The sequence below is a fragment of the Xenopus laevis genome, chromosome 7L, assembly GCF_017654675.1.
Source record: "Xenopus laevis strain J_2021 chromosome 7L, Xenopus_laevis_v10.1, whole genome shotgun sequence".
NCBI lineage: Eukaryota > Metazoa > Chordata > Amphibia > Anura > Pipidae > Xenopus > Xenopus laevis.
In genome coordinates this window covers 61948982-61972147 of record NC_054383.1, presented here as the reverse complement: position 1 = coordinate 61972147, position 23166 = coordinate 61948982, and the positions used below count along the sequence as shown (strand labels likewise).

At 40.7% G+C, this 23166-nt stretch overlaps 1 protein-coding gene across 1 annotated transcript in view; it reads left to right on the top strand.

Annotated features, from left to right (window-relative positions):
- The window catches only part of cabp4.L (calcium binding protein 4 L homeolog), an 82232-nt gene extending 75714 nt beyond the window's left edge, over positions 1-6518 (top strand). Inside the window, exon 6 of the mRNA XM_018224769.2 lies at positions 4121-6518. Within this exon, the coding sequence (XP_018080258.2) occupies positions 4121-4149 (29 nt within the window). The 3' untranslated portion in view covers positions 4150-6518. The remainder of the gene's footprint in view (positions 1-4120) is intronic.
- Positions 6519-23166: the final 16648 nt, after the last annotated feature.

The following is a 23166-nucleotide window of genomic DNA, read 5'->3' as shown; positions in this document are numbered from 1 at the left end:
CGTCGCCGGCGCCTTCGCGCCCGTCGCCGGCATCCTGCGTCACGCGCCGGCATCCTGCGTCACGCGCCGGCGCGCATTAACGCGCCTGCGCCGAACGGAACGCGGACCCAATTCCTCACATTGCCCCCCATCAAGGAGCGGCCTCAGGACGCGACAACCAGAAGGCTTACCAGGGTAAGTTCCATGGAATTTTTCCAACAACTCCGAAGCGTGGATGTTAGAAGCTGGTTCCCAAGAATTCTCTTCCGGACCATAACCTTTCCATCTTACCAGGTACTGAAGACGCTTGCCTCTCAACCTGGAATCCAAGATCTCCTCAACCTCAAATTCTTCTTGACCATCAACCACAACAGGAAGCGGAGGAGGAGCCGTACGCCCAGGAAATCGAAACGTTGAGGCCGGTTTCAAAAGTGCAGTATGAAACACTGGATGAATGTGCCAGGATGCTGGAAGTTTAAGCTGGAAAGCCACAGGATTAATTTGACGAATTATGGGAAAAGGACCCAAGAAACGTTGACCCAACTTCCTACTGGGACAAGAAAGCTTGAGGTTAACAGTTGACAACCAAACAAAGTCACCCACCTTGAACTCTGGGTCACCTCTCCGTCCCCGATCAGCATAAGCTTTAAAGTTTTGTTGAGCCTTCTTCATGTTTTCTTGGAGTTTCTGAAAATTATTGGACAGAAAAGTTAATCGGTCCTTGACTGCAGGAACTAAAATATCAGCAACAATGGCAGAGGGAAAAGTTACTGGATGAAGACCATAGTTTGCGAAGAAAGGGGACTGTTTGATGGAGGAATGATGAGCATTATTATAAGCGAACTCCACAAGAGGAAGAAGATTCACCCAGTCATCTTGGAGGTACGAAGAATAACATCTCAAATATTGCTCGAGGGTCTGGTTAGTTCGCTCGGTCTGACCATTGGACTGAGGATGAAAAGCAGAGGAAAGGGACACCGAAATCTTAAGTGCTCCACACAAGGACTTCCAAAACTGTGACGGAACAAAAATCTTGCCTTGATGAAGAAGAAAACCCTCCTTGGGAACTAATGATGGTTCACAAACGTTTATGGATGCATCTTTAATTCCATCTACAAGAGTAGACTGTAACAGGAGGAAATTATTAGAGTTTAAAATCGTCTCAGGAGCCAGAGGAATTTCATCTTCAGGGGAGAACATTCGTGATAAAGCATCCGCCTTAACATTCTTTGACCCAGGTCGGTATGTGAGATGAAAATTAAATCGCATAAAGAATAAAGCCCACCTTGCTTGTCTAGGTCTCAACCTCTTGGCCGAAAGTAGATACTCCAAATTCCTATGATCCGTAAAGATGAGAATCGGATGTATAGACCCTTCAAGGAGATACCTCCACTCCTCAAGTGCTAGCTTTATAGCAAGTAATTCGCGGTCAGCTACATCATAATTACATTCGCTTTTGGCCAACTTACGGGAAAAAAAAGCAACAGGATGAAGATCCTCTTGAATCCCAGTTCTTTGTGACAACACAGCACCCACTGCGAGTTCTGAAGCATCAACTTCTAAGGTGAAAGGAAGAGAAACATCCGGATGATGAAGAATTGGGCCAGAAGTGAAAAGTGTCTTCAGTTTCTCAAAAGCCCCCTGAGCCTGTGGTGACCAACAAAACTTTTGATTATTACGAGTCAACTCAGTAATTGGAAGAATGACTTGAGAAAAATTCTTTATAAATTTTCTGTAAAAGTTTGCAAAACCAATAAAACGTTGAACAGCTTTTTTAGATGATGGAATTGGCCAGTCAAGAATTGCAGAGATCTTCCTGGAGTCCATCTGGATTCCCTGGGGAGAAATGAAGAAACCCAAAAAATCTACAGACGTTTGTTCAAATACACATTTTTCAATCTTAGCATACAGCTGATGAGTGCGCAGACGTGTCAGGACCTTCTTCAAATGTAACCTGTGCTCCTCCAACGAGTTAGAGAAAATAAGGATATCATCTAAATATATGATGACGAAAATATCAAGAAAGTCCCTGAAGACATAATTAACGAAGTGCTGAAATGTCGCAGGGGCGTTACAGAGACCAAAAGGCATGACCAAATATTCAAAATGTCCGTAACGAGTGCGAAAGGCCGTCTTCCATTCATCCCCTTCCCTGATTCTGACTAGATTATATGCACCCCGAAGATCCAGTTTAGAAAAAATCTTAGCCTCCGGCAAACGTTGGAAAAGTTCTGGAATGAGAGGAAGTGGATAGCGATTTTTGACTGTAATTTTGTTCAAATCTCGGTAGTCAATACACGGCCTTAAAGAATGATCCTTTTTCTCAACAAAGAAAATCCCAGCTCCTGCCGGAGAAGAAGACTGCCTAATGAATCCTTTAGCCAGATTCTCATCTAAATAAGAACGGAGCTCCGAAAGTTCAGACTCAGATAACGGATACACTCGTCCAAAAGGAATTTGAGCCCCTGGAAGAAGGTTAATAGGGCAATCATAAATACGATGAGGAGGCAACTTGTCGGCCCCTCTTTTATTGAAAACGTCCGTAAATTCCCAATATGCTCGAGGAAGAAGGTCTTGGATCTCAGAGGCAGGAGATAAAGAACATACACCATTTGAAGGAAGAATGCATTGGGAAAGACAAAAGTTTGAAAGAAAAGTTACTTCACCAGTTGCCCAGTTGATAGACGGATTGTGTTTCTGCAACCAAGGTAATCCCAGGATGACAGGGAATAAATGAGAAGAAACCACGTCAAAGTTCATGAGTTCAGCATGCCCTTTATTAAACAAAACAAAAAGAGAGATAGTCTCTTGCACCACAGGGCCAGAAGTAATCAGAGAACCATCTGCCACACGAAGAGCTATAGGATTCTTTTTGGACTGGAGCGGTATCTGGAACTGTAATGCCACTTTATTGTCCAAGAAACACCCGCTTGCCCCAGAATCAAGAATTGCTTGGAGTTCGACCCTCTTGTCTCCCCACTGCAAAGATAAAGAGACTGTCAGGAGAGGCACAGGAACATGACACCCAGAAAAGTCCTTTTCAAAAATCCGCCAGCGAATTTTTCTGGAAAGGCCACTTTAGGCTCGGAGATTCCCAAGGTAATCACCTGAACTTCCGTTGGAGCAGGAGGAGGAGCAGCAGCCGTGGAGGGAAGAACAACTGGCGGATGGGTTCTGATATGCTCCTGCAACTGCAAATAGCCACTTTGCAGCTCCCGAACAGCTTGTGTTAGTGAGGACAGCTGTTAGGACGGCAAATGGAGACGCTACTTCAGCTGGATCCATCCTAGGGCCTGGTTATACTGTCAAGCTTACCAGTATAATCCAGTCGTAGAAGGAGCTGGAGCCGTAGATAGTGAACCCACAAGCGCCTCACACAACTGCTACCCACCTGGAGTGGAACAGGGAGCAGGGTTGTGGAGAGTAGCCAATGAGACTATGGCGAAGTACAAAGGATTAGACAAAGTCGTGGTCAGGAGGTCCGAGGTCAAAAGGCAGGCAGCGAGATTCGTAAACGATGAGACAGGCCGAAGAGTCGAGACAGGCAGCAGAAATTGTAGTCCGGGTACAGGCAAGGGTCGATAACAGGAATTCAAGAGATATAGAGACGCTAGGGTTTCAGTTAAACAACCTAATAACCAGGCAATGCATCTCCGTCTGAACCAGGTTTAAATATTGTTAGTTTGGCGCCAAACTGGCGTCTTTCTGCCGGCGTCGCAGTACTGACGTCAGCACGTCCGTCTTAGGCGTTTTCGCCCGCGTCCTTGTGCCAGCGACCGCCACCGGCGCCTTCGCGCCCGCGCCCGTCGCCGGCGTCCTGCGTCACGCGCCGGCGCGCATTAACGCGCCTGCGCCGAACGGAACGCGGACCCAATTCCTCACAGTATGTACACCCAAGAAAGGTAAGTAAAATGACAGCATAGTGTTGTGTTACTTTCTTTCCTAGGTTGGTTTACTTTTTTTTTACTAAAAGGAGCACTGGCCTGGGGGGAAAAAACTTTGGATTCACAAGGGCATACCTTAATGCTGGCACCCCCAGTTAATCCACCTTCTCTTGCCCTTTTAAGTAAGAGCATTATCAACAAAATCTGAAAATGACCTGTTTTATGACAAAACAATATGTTATGCTTTTATTCTCCAGAGTTTGTCATGATGCTGTCTTCAAGATAAGTTCAACGACACACATCTGAGTGATTCCTTTTAAAACTTCATAGATCAAATTGTCGTGCCATCTGAAAGTCAAGGAATGTGTGGAATCTGAAAGTCAAGGACATTGCTTTGTATTACCTTTATTTTTGAAGTACATAAGTCATATTAGTATAATGTACCTTTATGTTTTAAAGGAAAATTGAATCGTTTTGGATCGCTCACATTTATAACTATGCATAAAATTATTTGTAATAACAGCTAATTAGCTATAACATTAATATAGCTTGGTCAACATGAAATTTGTGCAATTATTTCGTACCACCTGTAACCTAGAGTAACCAATGGGAAAAACTGAGGTGGCAAAGAAATTGTAGTGTAAAAAGTAGGGCATGATTCCAACAACGTTTTTTGGCAGACATTTACAGATTCCCACAAACATGCAGGAGTAAAATAAAAGTAAATATTTATTCAAACATGAGTAGCATACATGATAGCTTTATGTATTTTGTAACAAAGCACTTACTCATAGACTAGTTACACAATACAATGTTCATACAATATATACCCATACTATATCAATAGGCATGGTTAAGGCAATCAACCACTGACCGACCATTCTGAGTGTTCTTAATAATTTTTACTAAGAGCTCTCATAAAGGGGAAAAATAAAGAATAGACATCCATAAGCTAACATCATTACTTACATGATCTAAACAAAAGTAAGATCTAAACAAAAATATGATATCATACTTGCATTTACTGGAGTCTCACCATAGGTTTAAGTATTTAAGAGGCATACTTTATTGGTAAACAATCATAGCCATTTACTAGACAATATAAGTTAAAAACAATTAAAAACATCCAGTAGACACTAGACTCTCACCAAATTCCCTCTTAGCATAATACATTTGTATTAGTATATTTGCAGCACCAGTCTTTCAGTACACTCATACCGCACTTACAGCTTATACACGTACAAGTATGGGACCTGTTTTCTGGATAACGGGTCTTTCTGTAATTTGCATCTTTGTACCTTAAGTCTACCAGAAAATCATGTAAACACTAATTAAACTCAATACGCTTGTTTTGCTTACAATAAGGATTAATTATATTGTAGTTTGACTCAAGTACAAGGTATTGTTTATTATTGCAGAGAAAAATTTTATTGTTTTATCCAAATAATACAAATGTTTAAAAACTAAGTCTATGGGAGATGGCCTTTTCATAATTCAAAGGTTTGTGGATAATGGGGTTCTGTTTTAATAACTCCTATATCAAATATAACATTATCAAAATGAGTGGTAGGTTTATGTTTGAACACAATTTTTAAATGAATGTTAGTGGGAAACGCAGATGATTAATCTCCTCTTTTTCTATCCACAGTATCCAGGCACTTAAGAAGGTTTAGATATATTGCAACATGATCTCCTACATCAGACAGTATTCAAATGAGCCATGTTCAGTGCAGTGATCAGTAATACTAGCCTATTTAAATGCAAACTCAATACATGTTGGTTAAACTGCTACACTGAGTCCCATAGTGCTGCTGCTCTCATAAAGGTGGGTGCTAAAGTGGTGGAGTGCTGGCAGAAAAACCTGACACTTGTTTTGTGCTGCAATAGAGTTTCTACTTTTGATAACAAAAGCCTTCAATTGTCATATTGTTCATAATAACAGTAGACATCAAAGTCTGACTTAAGTCCTAGAGGTTGTCTAGTTCTAAAAATAAAGAGATTTAACCACTTTTTTTATTGAAGAGAAAAAAAGTTTGCCACCCCTACATCCAGGCATTATTCTCTAATGCCTGAATGTCGGGGCTATCTCTATTCTCTACTAAATAAAAAAAAAGAGTTTAAATGATTGATTGCCTTAACCATGCCCAGTGATATAGTATGGGTATTGTGCAAACATAATACTGTGTAACTAGTGAACAGAGTAAGAGATTTATCATAAAACGTATAGGGATTCACAATATTTGAATAAAGATTTATGATTATTTTACTCTGTGAGTGTCTGCTGAAAAAAATTGTTGCTATTTCCTCCTAAAGCTGCAGAGTAAATGCATGTGTTCCAGCTTTATTCTAAGAGTGCACACTATAAAAATTGTCCTCAGTCTTTTTTTAAACATCCTTTTCTTAAAAGCCAACACATTATACAGCTTTATAATTTCCTGTGAAAACGATCTCATTGTTAGATTGTTCTTACTATATTATTGTTATATTTGTTGTGTTCTTTCAACATAGCTTTATAAATATGTACATTAGAGAAAAGAATGTGCTGATTACAGTGAATCCGATTAATTACAGAATAGGATACAGTATGTTGTTTTTGTTCCAATTTAAAAAAAACTAAGCAAATTCCTTATTCTGAATAAATTATATGAAAGCTGACATGTTTTTCATTGACTCCTGTCTCGGTAGTTTAGGACACAATGGCAGCTGCAATTCCACTAGGACTGTAATGTTATCTCTTCGACATTGGGTTTAAATGGTGAGTCAGGCTCTTGTAAACAAAGTACCCAAATTGAAAAAAAACCCAGGTTGAAAAAAGACACACATCCATCAAGTTCAACCCTTTAACTCTATTTTAACCTGCCCAACTGCTAGTCGATCTAGACTAGAAGAAGGCAAAAAAAAACCATATGAACCCTCTCCAATTTGCCTCAGAGGGGGGAAAAAATCCTTCCGAAATGACAATCAGACTTGTCCCTGGATCAACTTGTATTCAGGCCCAGATTTGTGGAGAGGCCATCTGGGCCAAGGCCTAGAGCGGCAGGATTTTAGGGGGCAGCATGCTGCCCAACCACACTCACATTGGTTCAGTAACACTGGGGAGGCGCAGGAGATACGATAGTCTTTAAAATTTCCTGTACATGAATCCCCATTGCTCTGGTCCTAATGAAAATTTGATTGAATAATAGGGAGGGGACAGGGTAATGAATGACAGCGGGCCTAGGGGCGCCTGCTATGTAAAAATTCGCCCCTGCTTGTACTGTGAGCTATCTTCCATAACCCTGTATTCCCTCACTTGCTGATAAGCCATCTTACCCCTTCTTAAAGCTATCTAATGTATCAGCCTGTACAACTGATTCAGGTAGAGAAGATTTCACACCTTCACAGCTCTCACTGTAAGTAACCCCTTCCAAATATTTTGGCGGAACCTCCTTTCTTCTAATTGGAATGGGTGAACTTGCATCAGCTGGAAAGTCCTACTGGTAAAAAAAGCATTAGAGAGATTATTGTCACATAAAAAATATTGGATCAGCGCCTAAAGCAAATGGAGAAAGCAAAAATCAGAAACAAAAATATGGTGTAGTATTTTAGGTTCTTTCTGGAGCACCCTCTGCTGGAAATATAAAAGTCACTAGTGCGAGTTCCCCTTTAGAAGAGACTTTCCTTCTAGTTCTGGTTGTATATATAGTTAAATCAGTTTTTGAAGAGACCTTCACCAAGTTTGGCTAAAATGCCTACTTACAAGATTGTAGTAAGGTTAACACATGTAGTAGTGCCTCGGTGAAACAAATCAGGCAGAAGTGACATCACAGTAAGCTGCAGGGAAACATCACGAAGGAGAAAGCAACGCAGTAAGCTGTGGGGAAACACCACGAGGGAGAAAGGAACGCCAGCAAACCTTCCCCTCTGGGAACAAAATGGTGACACCTGCTAAAGACTTACATGTATGTGACTAAGACTTATGGAAATAAATGTATGGAATATTTTAACGTTTTTTAGCCTTTTAAAAATAAAACAATATTACACTATGAGATTTCTGTATCCTTATGTTGGAGCCTAACAGTGGCCAGGGGAGAATATTGATAACCACTTCTACATTTGTTAACCTTACTACAATCTTGTAAGTAGCCATTTTAGCCAAACTTGATGAAGGTTTCTGAAAGAAAAAAAAAAATATATATATATATATATATATATATATATATATATATATATATATATATATATATACACACACACATACTTTACCAACAAACTGCACTCCAAGGTCTTTAGTAGGTGAAAAAAAATCAAATGAAAGTTTTATTAATCAACGTCTCGGCTCCATGACTCGGGCCGTCTTCAGGAAGTGAACACTACATACTGGTAAAGCCTATTTGAAGTGTAAAATTGGCGCCAAAAGAGGTTAGTGTGATGTCATCAGTGAGTGCCAACATCAGTGAAGCTAAATGTGATGTCATCAGTGAGTGCCATCAACAATAAAGCATGCCTAGTTCTTAAAAATTCTGTGTAAATTGATTCATTTCCAATCTGTGATTTTCATTGTAAACCCCGTGTACAATGCATACAAATGTACTGCTCAAGTGCTCCATTCATATACTAGGCGTGAGTCATAAAAGTGCCTTGATCGTGATCCCTGCATTTAGCACACCAGAGGAACATGCCGAAATTACCCTTTCTCCCGTGGCTGTAAACCGCTTCAGCCTTCAGAGGCTTTTTACGCTGTCAACAGTGTTGTGCACTTAGGCTCTGCCCCCATCACCATGGAGACCATGGGCACCCATTTGCTGGGACTGTTTGTATCCAGCTAATCCGTGCAACTCATCACTCTTAGGCTCCGCCCCCATTGCCATGGAGACCCCGGACGCTCATTAGCTGGGACTGTTTGTATCCAGCTAATCCCTGCAGCTCAAAACTCATCTTACCTGCCACCAGTTTCTCAACTCACATTCCTCCTTTTGCTGTGTGTCAGCAGACCAGGCGATATTAGCCAGTGACGGACACCACCTAAATAGAGGAAATTTTCTAGCAACGTATCTCTGGTGGCGGTATTGCAAAATTGATACTGCTGCCATGGACGCCAGTCCAACCCTCGCTGTGACAGTGTCCCCTCCATATACAGTAGAGCCAATATGCTATACCTACAGTGGGTGTTCCGGTATTCTGGTATGCTTACCATGCTTGGGGCCAAACAACCTTTTTAGCCGATCCCATCGTTTCCCAGGGCAAAAAACATTCCTAGAGACGAAGCATATAATGAGACACATAAGTATTCCATATCAACAGGTCCAGCTACCCCATTTACTTTACATGTTATCAGTAAATATAGCCATAGAATCTACAGTTTGGTCATGTCCCAATGGGACCAAACTGTAAAATATATTCTTATAAATGGCGCGTTCTGACGTCAGAACACGCCGTTTATAGCTAAAAAGCCAGCTAAAAAGCCACTTTCACCAGAGCTCTTGCTCCAGTCTGTCGCCCTTGTGTCGAACTTCCCCCCACTTCCTTATTTCAAATGGTGAGCTCACTCGCTCCTCCTTCCCCAATCTCGCGCCCTCATACCCTCTCAATTGTTGGATTTTACCAAACTCTCTGGCCGTGTTCAGTCTTCCGCTCCCACCCTCCATCCGCCTCGCTCCCTCTGTGCCTCTGTGCCTCTCTGATCTCACGTCAACGTCAGCCACCATCAATCAATCTCCTTCTGCCCCTCCCACCCTTGTTCTCTCTTCGGTCTTACTTAGTCTGTTGCTCCAATACGGAAACACCGAATGCAGCCGACTATCCCGGTATGTTGCTCACCCGTCTAAACAGGCTCTATTTAATACTCCATCCTAGCCATATACCTAGCTCAGATCTACCCCTGTCACATTACTTAGCCTTTACGTCTCAGCTGCATTGCTACTTTAACGATCTCCCCCCTCCCATTTCAGCCCTCTACCCCCATCCTTAACCCCTCGCCTGCCTCTTGTAGAATAGTTTCTGTACCCCCAGCACAAAATTTAAAGTGAAAAAAAGTGAAACTACAGGGGAACAGACAGAATTTTGTCATTGTGCATATTAAAATAGAGCAAGGCTCCTTGAAGACACTGCATGCACACTGTAGATTATAATGAATAATGCACCCCCTCCCGAAATTTATACAGATATTGGAAGTCACCTCAGAGTTACCTGACCTCTATAAAAGCACTCGGCCTGCGGCCTCGTGCTTTTATATGGTCACGTAACTCTTCGGTAACTTATAATATCTGTATAAATTACAGTAGGGGGTGCATTATCCACTATATAATTAGTCCTAGATATCATAACAATGTAACCACTTCATCTTAAGTGATCCAATTAGGGCTTCCTTCTCCCCTTAGTCAGAGTTTGTCCCTTTAATAAAAGGGGGACATAGGTAATGTTTCATTTAACCCTTTTAGTACAAGAGTCTCCAATTTGAATATCCCCCTCAATTCCCTTTGTATCAGCCATAGGTCTCTACTGCCACCTCTTCTCGGTACAGGGACGTGGTCAATAATCATGTGGCAAAATTGAGGTAGGGTATGTTTTTGTTGTAACCAATGCCTGGCTACCAGTTGATCTGCTTTCCCTGATGACAACTCAGCCCTTATCGCGCTCCTGTGGTTATTCATCCATTCCATGTATGTTGTAGCTGTTTTACCTACGTAAAACAATCCACAGGGACAACAGGCCATATAGACGACATGATCAGTGGTACTCTGTAGTCAATATTGAATTTAAATCCTGTCCTTGAGTGGGCAAAAAAGGAACCTTGTTGCATACCACTACAGGTCATGCATCTTGCGCATTTAAAACATCCCTTCCTTAAAGGGATACTGTCATGGGAAAAAAAAAAAAATTTCAAAATCAATCAGTTAATAGTGCTGCTCCAGCAGAATTCTGTGCTGAAATCCATTTCTCAAAAGAGCAAACAGATTTTTTTATATTCAATTTTAAAATCTGACATGGGGCTAGACATTTTGTCAATTTCCCAGCAGACCCAGTCATGTGACTTGTGCCTGCACTTTAGGAGAGAAATGCTTTCTGGCAGGCTGCTGTTTTTCCTTCTCAATGTAACTGAATGTGTCTCAGTGGGACATGGGTTTTTACTATTGAGTGTTGTTCTTAGATCTATCAGGCAGCTGTTATCTTGTGTTAGGGAGCTGCTATCTAGTTACCTTCCCATTGTTCTTTTGTTTGGCTGCTGTGGGGAAAAAGGGAGGGGGGTTATATCACTGTAACTTGCAGTACAGCAGTAAAGAGTGATTGAAGTTTATCAGCGCACAAATCACATGACTTGGGGCAGCTGGGAAATTGACAAAATGTCTAGCCCCATGTCAGATTTCAAAATTGAATATAAAAAAATCTGTTTGTTCTTTTGAGAAATGGATTTCAGTGCAGAATTCTGCTGGAGCAGCACTATTAACTGATTCATTTTGAAAAAAATTTTTTTTCCCATGACAGTATCCCTTTAAGGGTTTGTCCAGCCAGGTGTTTTTCTTTTTTTTGTCATCTGTTAGATCCTTCACAACCAGGAGGTCACTTAGGTTGCTGGCCCTCCTGAAGGCCATCATGGGTTTCTGCTTGTCGGTGAAAGGTAAGCTGTGGTCGATATTACATATTTCCCATCTATTATTAAGTGCTTTCTTCATATCCACACTAACATCAGACCAGGTAGTGAAAAAAATCAAATCAGGTGTAGCCCTTTGGGTGTTTACCTCTATGTTTAATAGAGAATCCTGGGACTTCTGTTTAGCTCTTGTCAATTGTTCATTAATCATTTTCATGGAATATCCCCTGGAGGCAAACTGTTCTGCTAGAGTGGAGAGTTGTAGTTCCGCATTGGTCACATCAGAATTGTTCCTGATAATTCTCAGGAACTGGGAGTACAGGACCCCTTGAGACATGTGAGGAGGGTGGTGTGATTTTCTATAGAGTGTGGTCCCTAACTTCTCCCCCTGCTTGTAAATAGTCACATCTAAAAAATGAATTGATTGTTTGTCATAAGACAGGGTAAGTTTAATTGTAGAGTCAAGATCATTGAGAGCCTGATCGAAATCCCTAAGCTCATCCTCTGCCGTTGTCTGCCCCTCGTGGTAGCAACCATCTTGTATCGTAGTGTTCCATGAACAGGTTGGCAAACGACGAGGCCACTTTTGACCCCATTACGGTCCCCGCTATCTGTAGAAAAAAGGTGTCCTTAAAGATGAAATAGTTGTGTGACAAAATGAGGTCTAATAGGGTCACCCTAATAGGTGGTGGCCCTTTGTGTGCTCTAACAAGAGTCTCCCTACAAATAGAGATACCACTCCCATGGGGGATTACTGTGTACAGACTAGAAACGTCCAATGTCACCAGTAGGCTATCAGGTGGGATGATAAGATCTTTCAATTGTATGAGTAAATGTTTTGTGTCCTTCACGTAAGAATTCATATTTTGTACCAGTGGCTGTAGATAATGATCAATGTACTTGGCCACTGGTTGAAATAAAGACCCTACCGCTGAAATTATTGGACGACCTGGTGGCGAGGAGGTAGATTTGTGTATTTTCGGTAATGTGTACAGGAAGGGAACCATAGGGAAATCAGTGGTGAGAAACTGACTAAAATTCTTGTCATACCACCCTGCTGATGTCACTGTCTTGATCAGGGAGTCTAATAATCTCTTAAACTCAATTGTGGGATCCCCCTTTAGTTTCACGTATGTCTTGGTATCTGATAGCTGTTTAGAAATTTCTTCCACGTAGTAAGATTTATCCAACAGTACAATCGCACCCCCTTTGTCTGCTTGACGTATGATCAATTCTTTATCTTTAAGGATTTGATGGCTTCTCTTTCAAGTGCATAAAGACATGTGTAAAAACAATTCCAAAACATTTCGTGATATAAACAGTGTATAAATTATGTGTACTTGTAAAATTAATTTTGTCCACAAGATGTCACCGGTGTGTTTTTATAAGCTCGTGTTACAGTGCTCAATTAAAATCCATATGTTACAAAAGTATCCTAAAAGGGAAAAAAACTAAATTGTAACTAATTTGTATCTATAATTCATAACACATGTAAAAACCACAGAATAACTTTAGAAAAGCTGTAAAGGAACTATCAAAGCTCTATTTATCCATTCAGATCAACTCTACGAAAACAACTTGCAGTTGAATAATGATATGCTGAAATTGTATTCCTCCAGGACTAAGACACGGGTAATTTAACAGCTGTTGAAAGGAATGCCATCAAAACCCTAAACCAATAATTTCTACCATTTTCAAAAAGTCATTAAGGTAACTGCCAATATTTTGGACACACGGTTGGAGTAAAAAGTCAACATATTCAGCTAACCCCTTATTTAACCGGGACGCCCGATTATTTCATCAAATGGATCTTTAAATGAGGGGGATAGCTGAATATGTTGACTTTTTACTCCAACCGTGTGTCCAAAATATTGGCAGTTACCTTAAGGACACAAATGACTTTTTGAAAATGGTAGAAAGTATTGATTTTCCTGAAATGACCTTTGTCACAATGGATGTGCAGAGCCTGTACACTTGTATTCCCCATGAAGAAGGTATAGAGGCCGTACAGAAATTGATAAATGAGAATGACTTATACAAGGGACCACACTCTGTCCCTACTCAATTTTATTTTATATAAGAATTACTTTAAATTTGAGGACCAATATTACAAACAGTGTACGGGCACATCCATGGGGTCAAAGGTCGCTCCTGTTTATGCCAACTCATACATGTATGTTTATGAAAGTGAGAACATTTTGGGCCATTGTATGTTTAAAAGATATGGCGCTTTCTATAGACGTTTCATTGACAATATCTTCTTTATATGGCTGGGTCCACCTGGAGAATTACAAAAGTTTGTAACTGAGTTAATCGAATTGAAAAACCCAGTCAGGTTCACTTTGAAATATGATACTGAACAAATTGATTTTCTTGATGTTAAAATCTATAAAAGAGAAGATAAAATTCAAACTTGCATACATGTTAAACCAACAGATAGAAACATTATTGTTCACTACCACAGCAACCATCCAAAACATTTGTTAAATTCATTGCCGAAATCCCAGATGTTAAGAGTGGTGCAGATTGATAGTGACCCTGAAAAGCGAGCCCAAGACCTAGAAACTATGGGCAGGAAGTTTCTTGATAGCATCTACCCTAAAGAATTGATAGAAGACGCCAAACAATGGGCTCTAACCCAAGACCGTAAAAAGACATTATGGGAACAAATAGGAGGTGTAAGAATAAAAATAGGAGGTGTAAGAATACCACCAAAGACATATATTATGTGAGCCAATATGGGATACAGTCCAGTTATGTTTGCCAAAGCATACGAAAGCACTGGGAGATAGTTGCCAGTTATGACAATCTCAATAAAAAAATTACAAAAAGCCTAAATTTAGCTACAGAAGGGGCAGGAATTTAAAAGAAAACCTAAGCCCCTCGGACCCAACAAATAAATACACAAAAGTACAAAAACAACACTTTTTAACACAGCGCCCGGGACTATATAAATGTGGGGGATGTATTTTGTGTAATAGCTTAATTACAGGATATAGCTTCACACACCCCCAAATGGGCAAAAGGTATGACATCAAACATAGAATGACCTGCACTATATCCACGGTCATTTATATAATAAAATGTCTGTGTGGCTTGATTTATTGTGGGACGACTATTAGGCAACTGAAGCAGCGAATTGGTATGCACAGATCCAGTATCAAGGCAGCATTGAACCCCGACAAGAGTGAAAAGGAGGCAAAAGAGAAAACCAAAAAACAGGACAAATCTCAACAATTGGTTGCGAAACATTGGGCTGAGGCAAAACATAGCCCAGCGTCCTTCAGGTGTATGCCTATTGATCTGGTTCAGATCAAACCATGAGGGGGGGATCACGCTCAAGCCCTTCTTAAGAGAGAGGCTTACTGGATACATGAACTGGACAGTGTTTCGCCAAAAGCCCTAAATGGGCAATTAGTACTAAATTGTTTTTTGAACTAGAAAGCTCTCCATGCAGAAATATACAGCTAAGGCAGTAAATAAAAAGCAAAAGATTTGTGTAAGTAAACGATAAAACAAGGCCACACATTGGTTTACTGATCAAATTGTTTTTGTTGAGTGTTTTTATTACATTGTTTCTGATAACTGACACTAAGAGAGATAACACTGCTACAACTGTAACTAATTAGATATTTTGTACAAACTTCACAGGTTTCACAGCAGAAAATGTTGCTAAATGGACTGTTCTTATATTCACTGCATGTTGTTGACACCAAGTGGTGAGCTGATATAATTTCCTTTTGATGTTTTCACTATGGCTTATTAATGATTTGAAGCTTTGATGATGTCATACTTGGCGCCAAAAAGCAAGTGGGGGTATAAATACACTGTTAACACTGTATTTATGTATCCTTGAAAAAGGCCCTAAGGAGGGCCGAAACATTGGACACAGATACTTATGCAAATAAATATAACTTGATAAATGGAGTGCGGCTCTATGTGAGAATTATAAGTATTGTTTGAACCAGCACCCACGATTGGAAAATCCGGATCAGAGTGCGGCTGCCTGCAAAAAGACTAAAAGGGCAGCCAAGTTTGGGAGTTTTAGTTGCAGGTAAAACTAGTCCCTTCTGTAAAATGTATAATGAAGCAATAGAATTCTTCATGAATCAGATGAAAATTGAGCATAGGACTGGCCAGATATGGGATGACTTTGACGTAGTTGGCCATCTTAAATATATTGCAATATATGGACAAACAATCCGTATTTTGTTTAAAGGGTAAGGCATTTTTCAGTAGCAGTATGCACAAAATGTCTCTGTCTTAAATATATTGATAATGGGTTGAGTGCAGAGGACTCTTGTATGTGTCTATATATATATATATATATATATATATCTCTATATATACTTTACCAGGGCCACCATCAGGGGGGGACAGTTGTCCTGGGCCCTGTGGGTTTTAAGGGGGGCCCGGCCGTGCTCCACTTACTTGGATTAGATGGCCCCACATGCACGCTGTCGGATTTACTGTGCGTGCACGCTGGCTGCCGTATTTACTGTGCGCACACCAGGACAGCATGAAGGCTTTTTCTTCTTCCCACAAATCGAGTTGCTCAGCCTGATCCCTCCCTATTTGGCCCAGCCCTCCCCCATCCCAAATTGACTGATTGGCCAAGGTCACCCCCATCCCTGATTGGCACAGCCCACGTTCATCCTTGATTGGCCCAGCCCACTTCCATCCCCGATTGGCCCAGCATCTGGTAATGCATTTAAAGTGTAAAAATGGCGCCAAAAAGATAAGTGTGATGTCATCAGTGGGTGCCAACATCAATAAAGCATATATAATTCTTATAGTCTGTGTCAATTAATTCATTTTAATGTGCAATATCCATCATCAACCCCGTGCATAATACATAAAATTCTATTGCTCAAGTTCTCAATCCATTTACTAGGCACCGTGTTAATGTGAGTAGTAAAAATGCCCCGATAGTGATTACCAGTGGCAGTGCGATCATCCACTTGGAATAACATCGCTATTAAAAACACTTACCCAGGGGTGTGATGGATGCGGCTAACTCCCTTATCGCCCTCTCTGCAGTGCTTCCGGAAGACAGCCCAAGTTATGGAGCCGAAAGGTTGATAAATAAAATTTACATTTGATTTTTTCACCTATTTAAAGACCTTGGAGTGCGGTTTATTGGTAAAGTATGCACTGATCATTTTGACCAGCACCCAAGCTATTGCTAATTTGGAGTTGCGAGTGGTCCCAGAAAGGGACCAAAACATTGACAATAAAGTTTCTTTTCTAAACTGCATTATGAAGCCCTGGAGTGCATCAATCTTGGGGAACTACTATCTATACTTTTTTTGACAGCACCCAGGCATGAAGAGAACACTTGACTGGAGTGCACCACAGCTGGAACTTTATATACTGTATATATATATATATATATATATATATATAACAAACAAGGGAAAGTTGTGCTCACCACTATTTTTTAAAAACATTAGGCGGGGGTGCAATGAGGCTGTGACCACAAAATACATATAGACACATACAAGAGTCCTCTGCACTCAACCCATTATCAATATATTTAAGACAGCGACATTTTGTGCATACTGCTACTAAAAAATGCCTTACCCTTTAAACAAAACAGGGATTGTTTGTCCATATATTGCAATATATTTAAGCTGGCCAACTACGTCAAAGTCATCCCATATCTGGCCAGTCCTACGCTTAATTTTCATCTGATTCATTAAGAATTCTATTGCTTCATTATACATTTTACAAAGGGACTAGGTTTTACCTGCAACTTACTAGCTGCTTTCAAAGTAAACCTCCATACTTGGCTGCCCTTTTATTAGACACCAGTGGGATCACCTGACTATAGCTGGGAAGGGTGGGAGCTACAACATAGAGCTGGTCACTGCTCTTGTATAACTATAACAAACAAGGGAAAGTTGTGCTCACCACTATTTTTTAAAAACATTAGGCGGGGGTGCAATGAGGCTGTGACCACAAAATACATATAGACACATACAAGAGTCCTCTGCACTCAACCCATTATCAATATATTTAAGACAGCGACATTTTGTGCATACTGCTACTAAAAAATGCCTTACCCTTTAAACAAAACAGGGATTGTTTGTCCATATATTGCAATATATTTAAGCTGGCCAACTACGTCAAAGTCATCCCATATCTGGCCAGTCCTACGCTTAATTTTCATCTGATTCATTAAGAATTCTATTGCTTCATTATACATTTTACAAAGGGACTAGGTTTTACCTGCAACTTACTAGCTGCTTTCAAAGTAAACCTCCATACTTGGCTGCCCTTTTATTAGACACCAGTGGGATCACCTGACTATAGCTGGGAAGGGTGGGAGCTACAACATAGAGCTGGTCACTGCTCTTGTATAACTATAACAAACAAGGGAAAGTTGTGCTCACCACTATTTTTTAAAAACATTAGGCGGGGGTGCAATGAGGCTGTGACCACAAAATACATATAGACACATACAAGAGTCCTCTGCACTCAACCCATTATCAATATATTTAAGACAGCGACATTTTGTGCATACTGCTACTAAAAAATGCCTTACCCTTTAAACAAAACAGGGATTGTTTGTCCATATATTGCAATATATTTAAGCTGGCCAACTACGTCAAAGTCATCCCATATCTGGCCAGTCCTACGCTTAATTTTCATCTGATTCATTAAGAATTCTATTGCTTCATTATACATTTTACAAAGGGACTAGGTTTTACCTGCAACTTACTAGCTGCTTTCAAAGTAAACCTCCATACTTGGCTGCCCTTTTATTAGACACCAGTGGGATCACCTGACTATAGCTGGGAAGGGTGGGAGCTACAACATAGAGCTGGTCACTGCTCTTGTATAACTATAACAAACAAGGGAAAGTTGTGCTCACCACTATTTTTTAAAAACATTAGGCGGGGGTGCAATGAGGCTGTGACCACAAAATACATATAGACACATACAAGAGTCCCCTGCACTCAACCCATTATCAATATATTTAAGACACATTTTGTGGTCACAGCCTCATTGCACCCCCGCCTAATGTTTTTAAAAAATAGTGGTGAGCACAACTTTCCCTTGTTTGTTATAGTTATACAAGAGCAGTGACCAGCTCTATGTTGTAGCTCCCACCCTTCCCAGCTATAGTCAGGTGATCCCACTGGTGTCTAATAAAAGGGCAGCCAAGTATGGAGGTTTACTTTGAAAGCAGCTAGTAAGTTGCAGGTAAAACCTAGTCCCTTTGTAAAATGTATAATGAAGCAATAGAATTCTTAATGAATCAGATGAAAATTAAGCGTAGGACTGGCCAGATATGGGATGACTTTGACGTAGTTGGCCAGCTTAAATATATTGCAATATATGGACAAACAATCCCTGTTTTGTTTAAAGGGTAAGGCATTTTTTAGTAGCAGTATGCACAAAATGTCGCTGTCTTAAATATATTGATAATGGGTTGAGTGCAGAGGACTCTTGTATGTGTCTATATATATATATATATATATATATATATATAAACATTGGGAATTGGTTAAAAGTGAGGATATGTTAGGTAAAAAATTACCACACAGACCAAAGTTCAGTTATCAATGGGGGAGCTCCTTAAAAGAGATTCTAAGCCTCTCAGATCCAATAGATAAATACTCTAACACACAAACGCAACATTTTCTTTCACCACGACCAGGTGTATATAGATGCTCAGGGTGTGTGATGTGACCATTTCTTGCACCCCCGCACAGGGAAACGATATGGCATTAGACACAGGATGACTTGCACAACCACATTTGTGGTTTATATAATCAAATGTCCCTGTGCGCTAATCTATTGTGGCAAGACTGTCAGAATGTTTAAAGAACGAATTGGCATGCATAGTGCAAGCATCAGGGCTGCATTGGACCCAGAAAGGGAAGATAAAGCTAAGGGTAAAAAGCAGGACATTGCCCAACAGTTAGTGGCCCGACACTGGGCAGAAGCAAAACATAGCCCAGCAACATTCCGATGCATGCCAATTGAACAGGTACCGGCCAGAGCAAGAGGGGGTGATAACAACAAGATACTCTTACAAAGAGAAGCCTTTTGGATACATGAGTTGGACTGTGTGGCACCTAAAGGTCTTAATGGGCAATTGGTACTCAGCTGTTTCCTTACTTAAATAAATAGATCTCTCCGGTTACCATCGTGCCTAGGCAAATATGAAATAGACACATAGCAACGAGCAGTTGCACATTAAAATGTCTTTATTGTGTATACATTAGCATTTTTTTGTTGTACATAGACATGTAACATTAATGCAACATTAACACAGTATAATTGAAATTGGATATGCAACTGTGAAATAAAGCTTATCACTTTTCTTCACAAAAAAGAGTGCGGGTCCATTTACTATTATGTATCTGAAAATTACTGCTTAAGAAATCCGGTAAGAGTGCTCTCACCAAAGTGACTTTATACACATATATATATATATATATATATATATATATATATATATATATATATATATATATATATATATATATATATATATATATATATATATATATATATAAATGAGTTTTGCAAAGGACCAGCACACTATTTTCTCAAATATCCAAAGTGTTTTTATTTTTTACATCACAATGCCTCCAACGTTTCGGCCCACCTTGGGGCCTTTATCAATCATCCTTGATAAAGGCCCCAAGGCGGGCCGAAATGTCGGAGGTATTGTGATGTGAAAAATAAAAACACTTTGGATATTTGAGAAAACAGTGTGCGGGTCCTTTGCAAAACTCATTTATATATGGTTTTGACCAAGCACCTGGAAAATGGATCAGGTGACGGAGTGCGGGTAATACTTGTATATATATATATATATATATATACACAGCCAGAACAAAAAGGAAAGTCTCTTCTAAAGAGGAACTCCAAAATATATTCCAGCAGCATTCCGGTTCAGTGAAAAAACAATTTATTTGTGCGACAAGTCAAGCAACGTTTCGGGCAAAACCAGCCCTTTATCAAGCTTGACAAAGGGCTGGTTATGCCCGAAATGTTGTTTCACTTGACGCACAAATAAATTATTGTTTCACTGAACTGGAGTGTTGCTGGAATAGAATATATTTTGGAGATTGGATTTGACCTGGGCAGACAGAGTCACAGTCGGCACCCGACGCTGCAAAGAGCGGTGAGAATGATTGTGTAGCACTACTTTCTATGTATACTTCTAAAGGGTAACTCACACTAGTGACCTTTTTATATTTCCAGCACAGGGTGCTCCAAAAAGAACCTAGAAAATGACACCATATTTTTGCTTCTGTTTTTTGCTTTCTCTGTTTTTTATGTGACATGTGCATGCAGCTGAGAGACTCAAAAGGAACGGCAGGATAAACCTATTCTAAAGGACTAACTATTCCTATTTTTTATTGTTATATTAGAGAGATTATTATATAACTATCATATCAACCCTTAAGCAACTCTTCTCCGCCATGAACAACCCAAATGTGGCCAGGTTTTTTCTCATAGCTTAGATTTTCCATACCTTTTACCAGCTTAGTTGCCATAGGCGGAGGGTGATTTTGTTTTGTTTGGGTAGGCTAAGTCTAATGTTACATCAGCAGTTTCTTCACCTGTGATTTTCCACTGGAGGAGAAACAGCTGATATGGTTAATAATGCATCCTTTGAAACTTTCTCTAATATGGTGTACAATGATATTGAGGATAATTTGAATGCTTTTATGGTACCAAAGGGAAACAACCTTACCCTTAGAGAAAAGAAAGCATTGTCCCAGTTATAGAATGACAAATAAATTACTACCAAAAAAGCATATAAGGGTGGCAGTATCGTGATCTTGGACATAGGGGATTATTTAAATGAGGCAGAACGCCAACTGTCAAATACTAATCATTACTGTAAGCTAAGTGGTGACCCCACGGAGTTAAAAACTGATGTAAAGGTTTTCCTCAATGAAGCATGTTTGGCGGGAAGTATTACACCTGAAATAGAGGGTTTTTTAACATAAGAAAATCGAAGGGTACCAGTGTTCTATCTATTACCTAAAGTGCACAAAACTCTAATAACCCCCCCCCCACGGAAGACCTATTGTATCAGGTATTGATTCACTCCTGAAACCATTGGCTATTTATGTAGATACATATTTACAAGAAATTCTCCCGAAATTGGATACATGCCTCAAAGATACCACGCAATTCCTAAATGTCATAAATTATACTAAAATATTGGCCCAGTCCCCAATAGTATGTACAATTGATGTAAAAAAATCTATACACCTCTATAAGACATGATGAGGGTATAGAATGCTGCTGTAAGAAACTTACCTCTTAAAGGCGCAGGCACGCTGGCGCATTTGCGCCAGCACGTTTTTGACGCCCATTTGGCGCAAAATTTGAACCAATTTTAGGCCCATTCTGTTTCCCAGCCGGTGCCCGTGATAGGACTTTTTTCCTGGTGCTTCTGAGCCTTAGTGCATCTGTTCCTGTTATTCTGTATCTTGATTATCCGTGTTTGACCCTGCCTGTATCCTGACTACTCTGAACTCTGTATCCTGACCCTCGTCTGCCTACGACAACTCTTCCTGTTTAACCCCTTGATTGACAACCCGGTTTGACCCTTGCCTGCCTGACGATTCTGATATCCGCCTGCCTCGACCCAGCCTGTCTGACCATCCTTCTGCCTAATCCTTTTGTACCGTGACCTTCGGCCCAAAAAGACTTTGCTAACAGCCGTGCCCCTTCGCCAGCCAGAACATCTCGTCTTGCTCCCCTCGTTAAGTCCAGGTGGCATCCAAGTAAGCTGAGGGCTCCTCCCGAAGCCCAACGGTGGTCACACTACTGGTGAAGCCGAGCCGAGACCAGGGTGCTTGGCATTTGTTCTGGTATCGGGTGCCGGTTGTGACATTATCACGGGCCATGGAGGACGAAAGTCACGCTGAAGCTGCTGCCGCTGCTGCTCCTCCATCTACCACCGTAGCGCTTCTTACTACACTGTTACAGCGCTTGGAGGATCACGAACAGAAGCAAAATTACCTCCTGCAGGGTTTTCACAATCTAACCCGACAGCTGGAGGGTACACAAGCTTCGCAGCAGCAATCTGTTCCTGCACCTTCTGTGGGTTCCTCTGCAAATTGGGGTAACTCATCTAAACCCCATGAACCAAAAATTGTGTTCCCTGAGAGATTCAGTGGGGATCGCACTAAATTTTTTGTCTTTAAAGAGGCATGCAAGTTATACCTTAGTTTCTTTCCTCACTCCTTCCAAACTGGTGAGGAGAAAGTAAGGTTCGTCATGACCCTGCTTTTGGGTGACCCCCAAATTTGGGCCCTCAGGCTGCCTTCCTCTGACCCTGCTCGTTATTCCCTAGACACTTTCTTTAACAGCATGGCAATTCTTTACGATGACCCTGATCGTGCATCTTCTGCCGATACCGCGATTCGTAAGTTGCGCCAAGGGAAAAGGGATGCGGAGGTGTATTGCACCGAATTCCGCCGGTGGGCAGTAGAAACTGAGTGGAACGATTTGGCTCTCAATTTCGTCTGGGGTTATCTGATTCAGTAAAAGATAGTCTGGTTAATTACCCCTTGCCTTCTACCCTGGATGATCTCATGTCCCTCGCCATCCAGGTAGATAGAAGGCAAAGGGAGAGAAGGGGTGAGAGGAGTACAAACTTCTCTGGGGTTACTAATATAAGGTCTAATGTGGTAACCAATGTAAAATCTTCTAACCCCTCTGTGCCTCTACCTCAGGAGGAGCCTATGC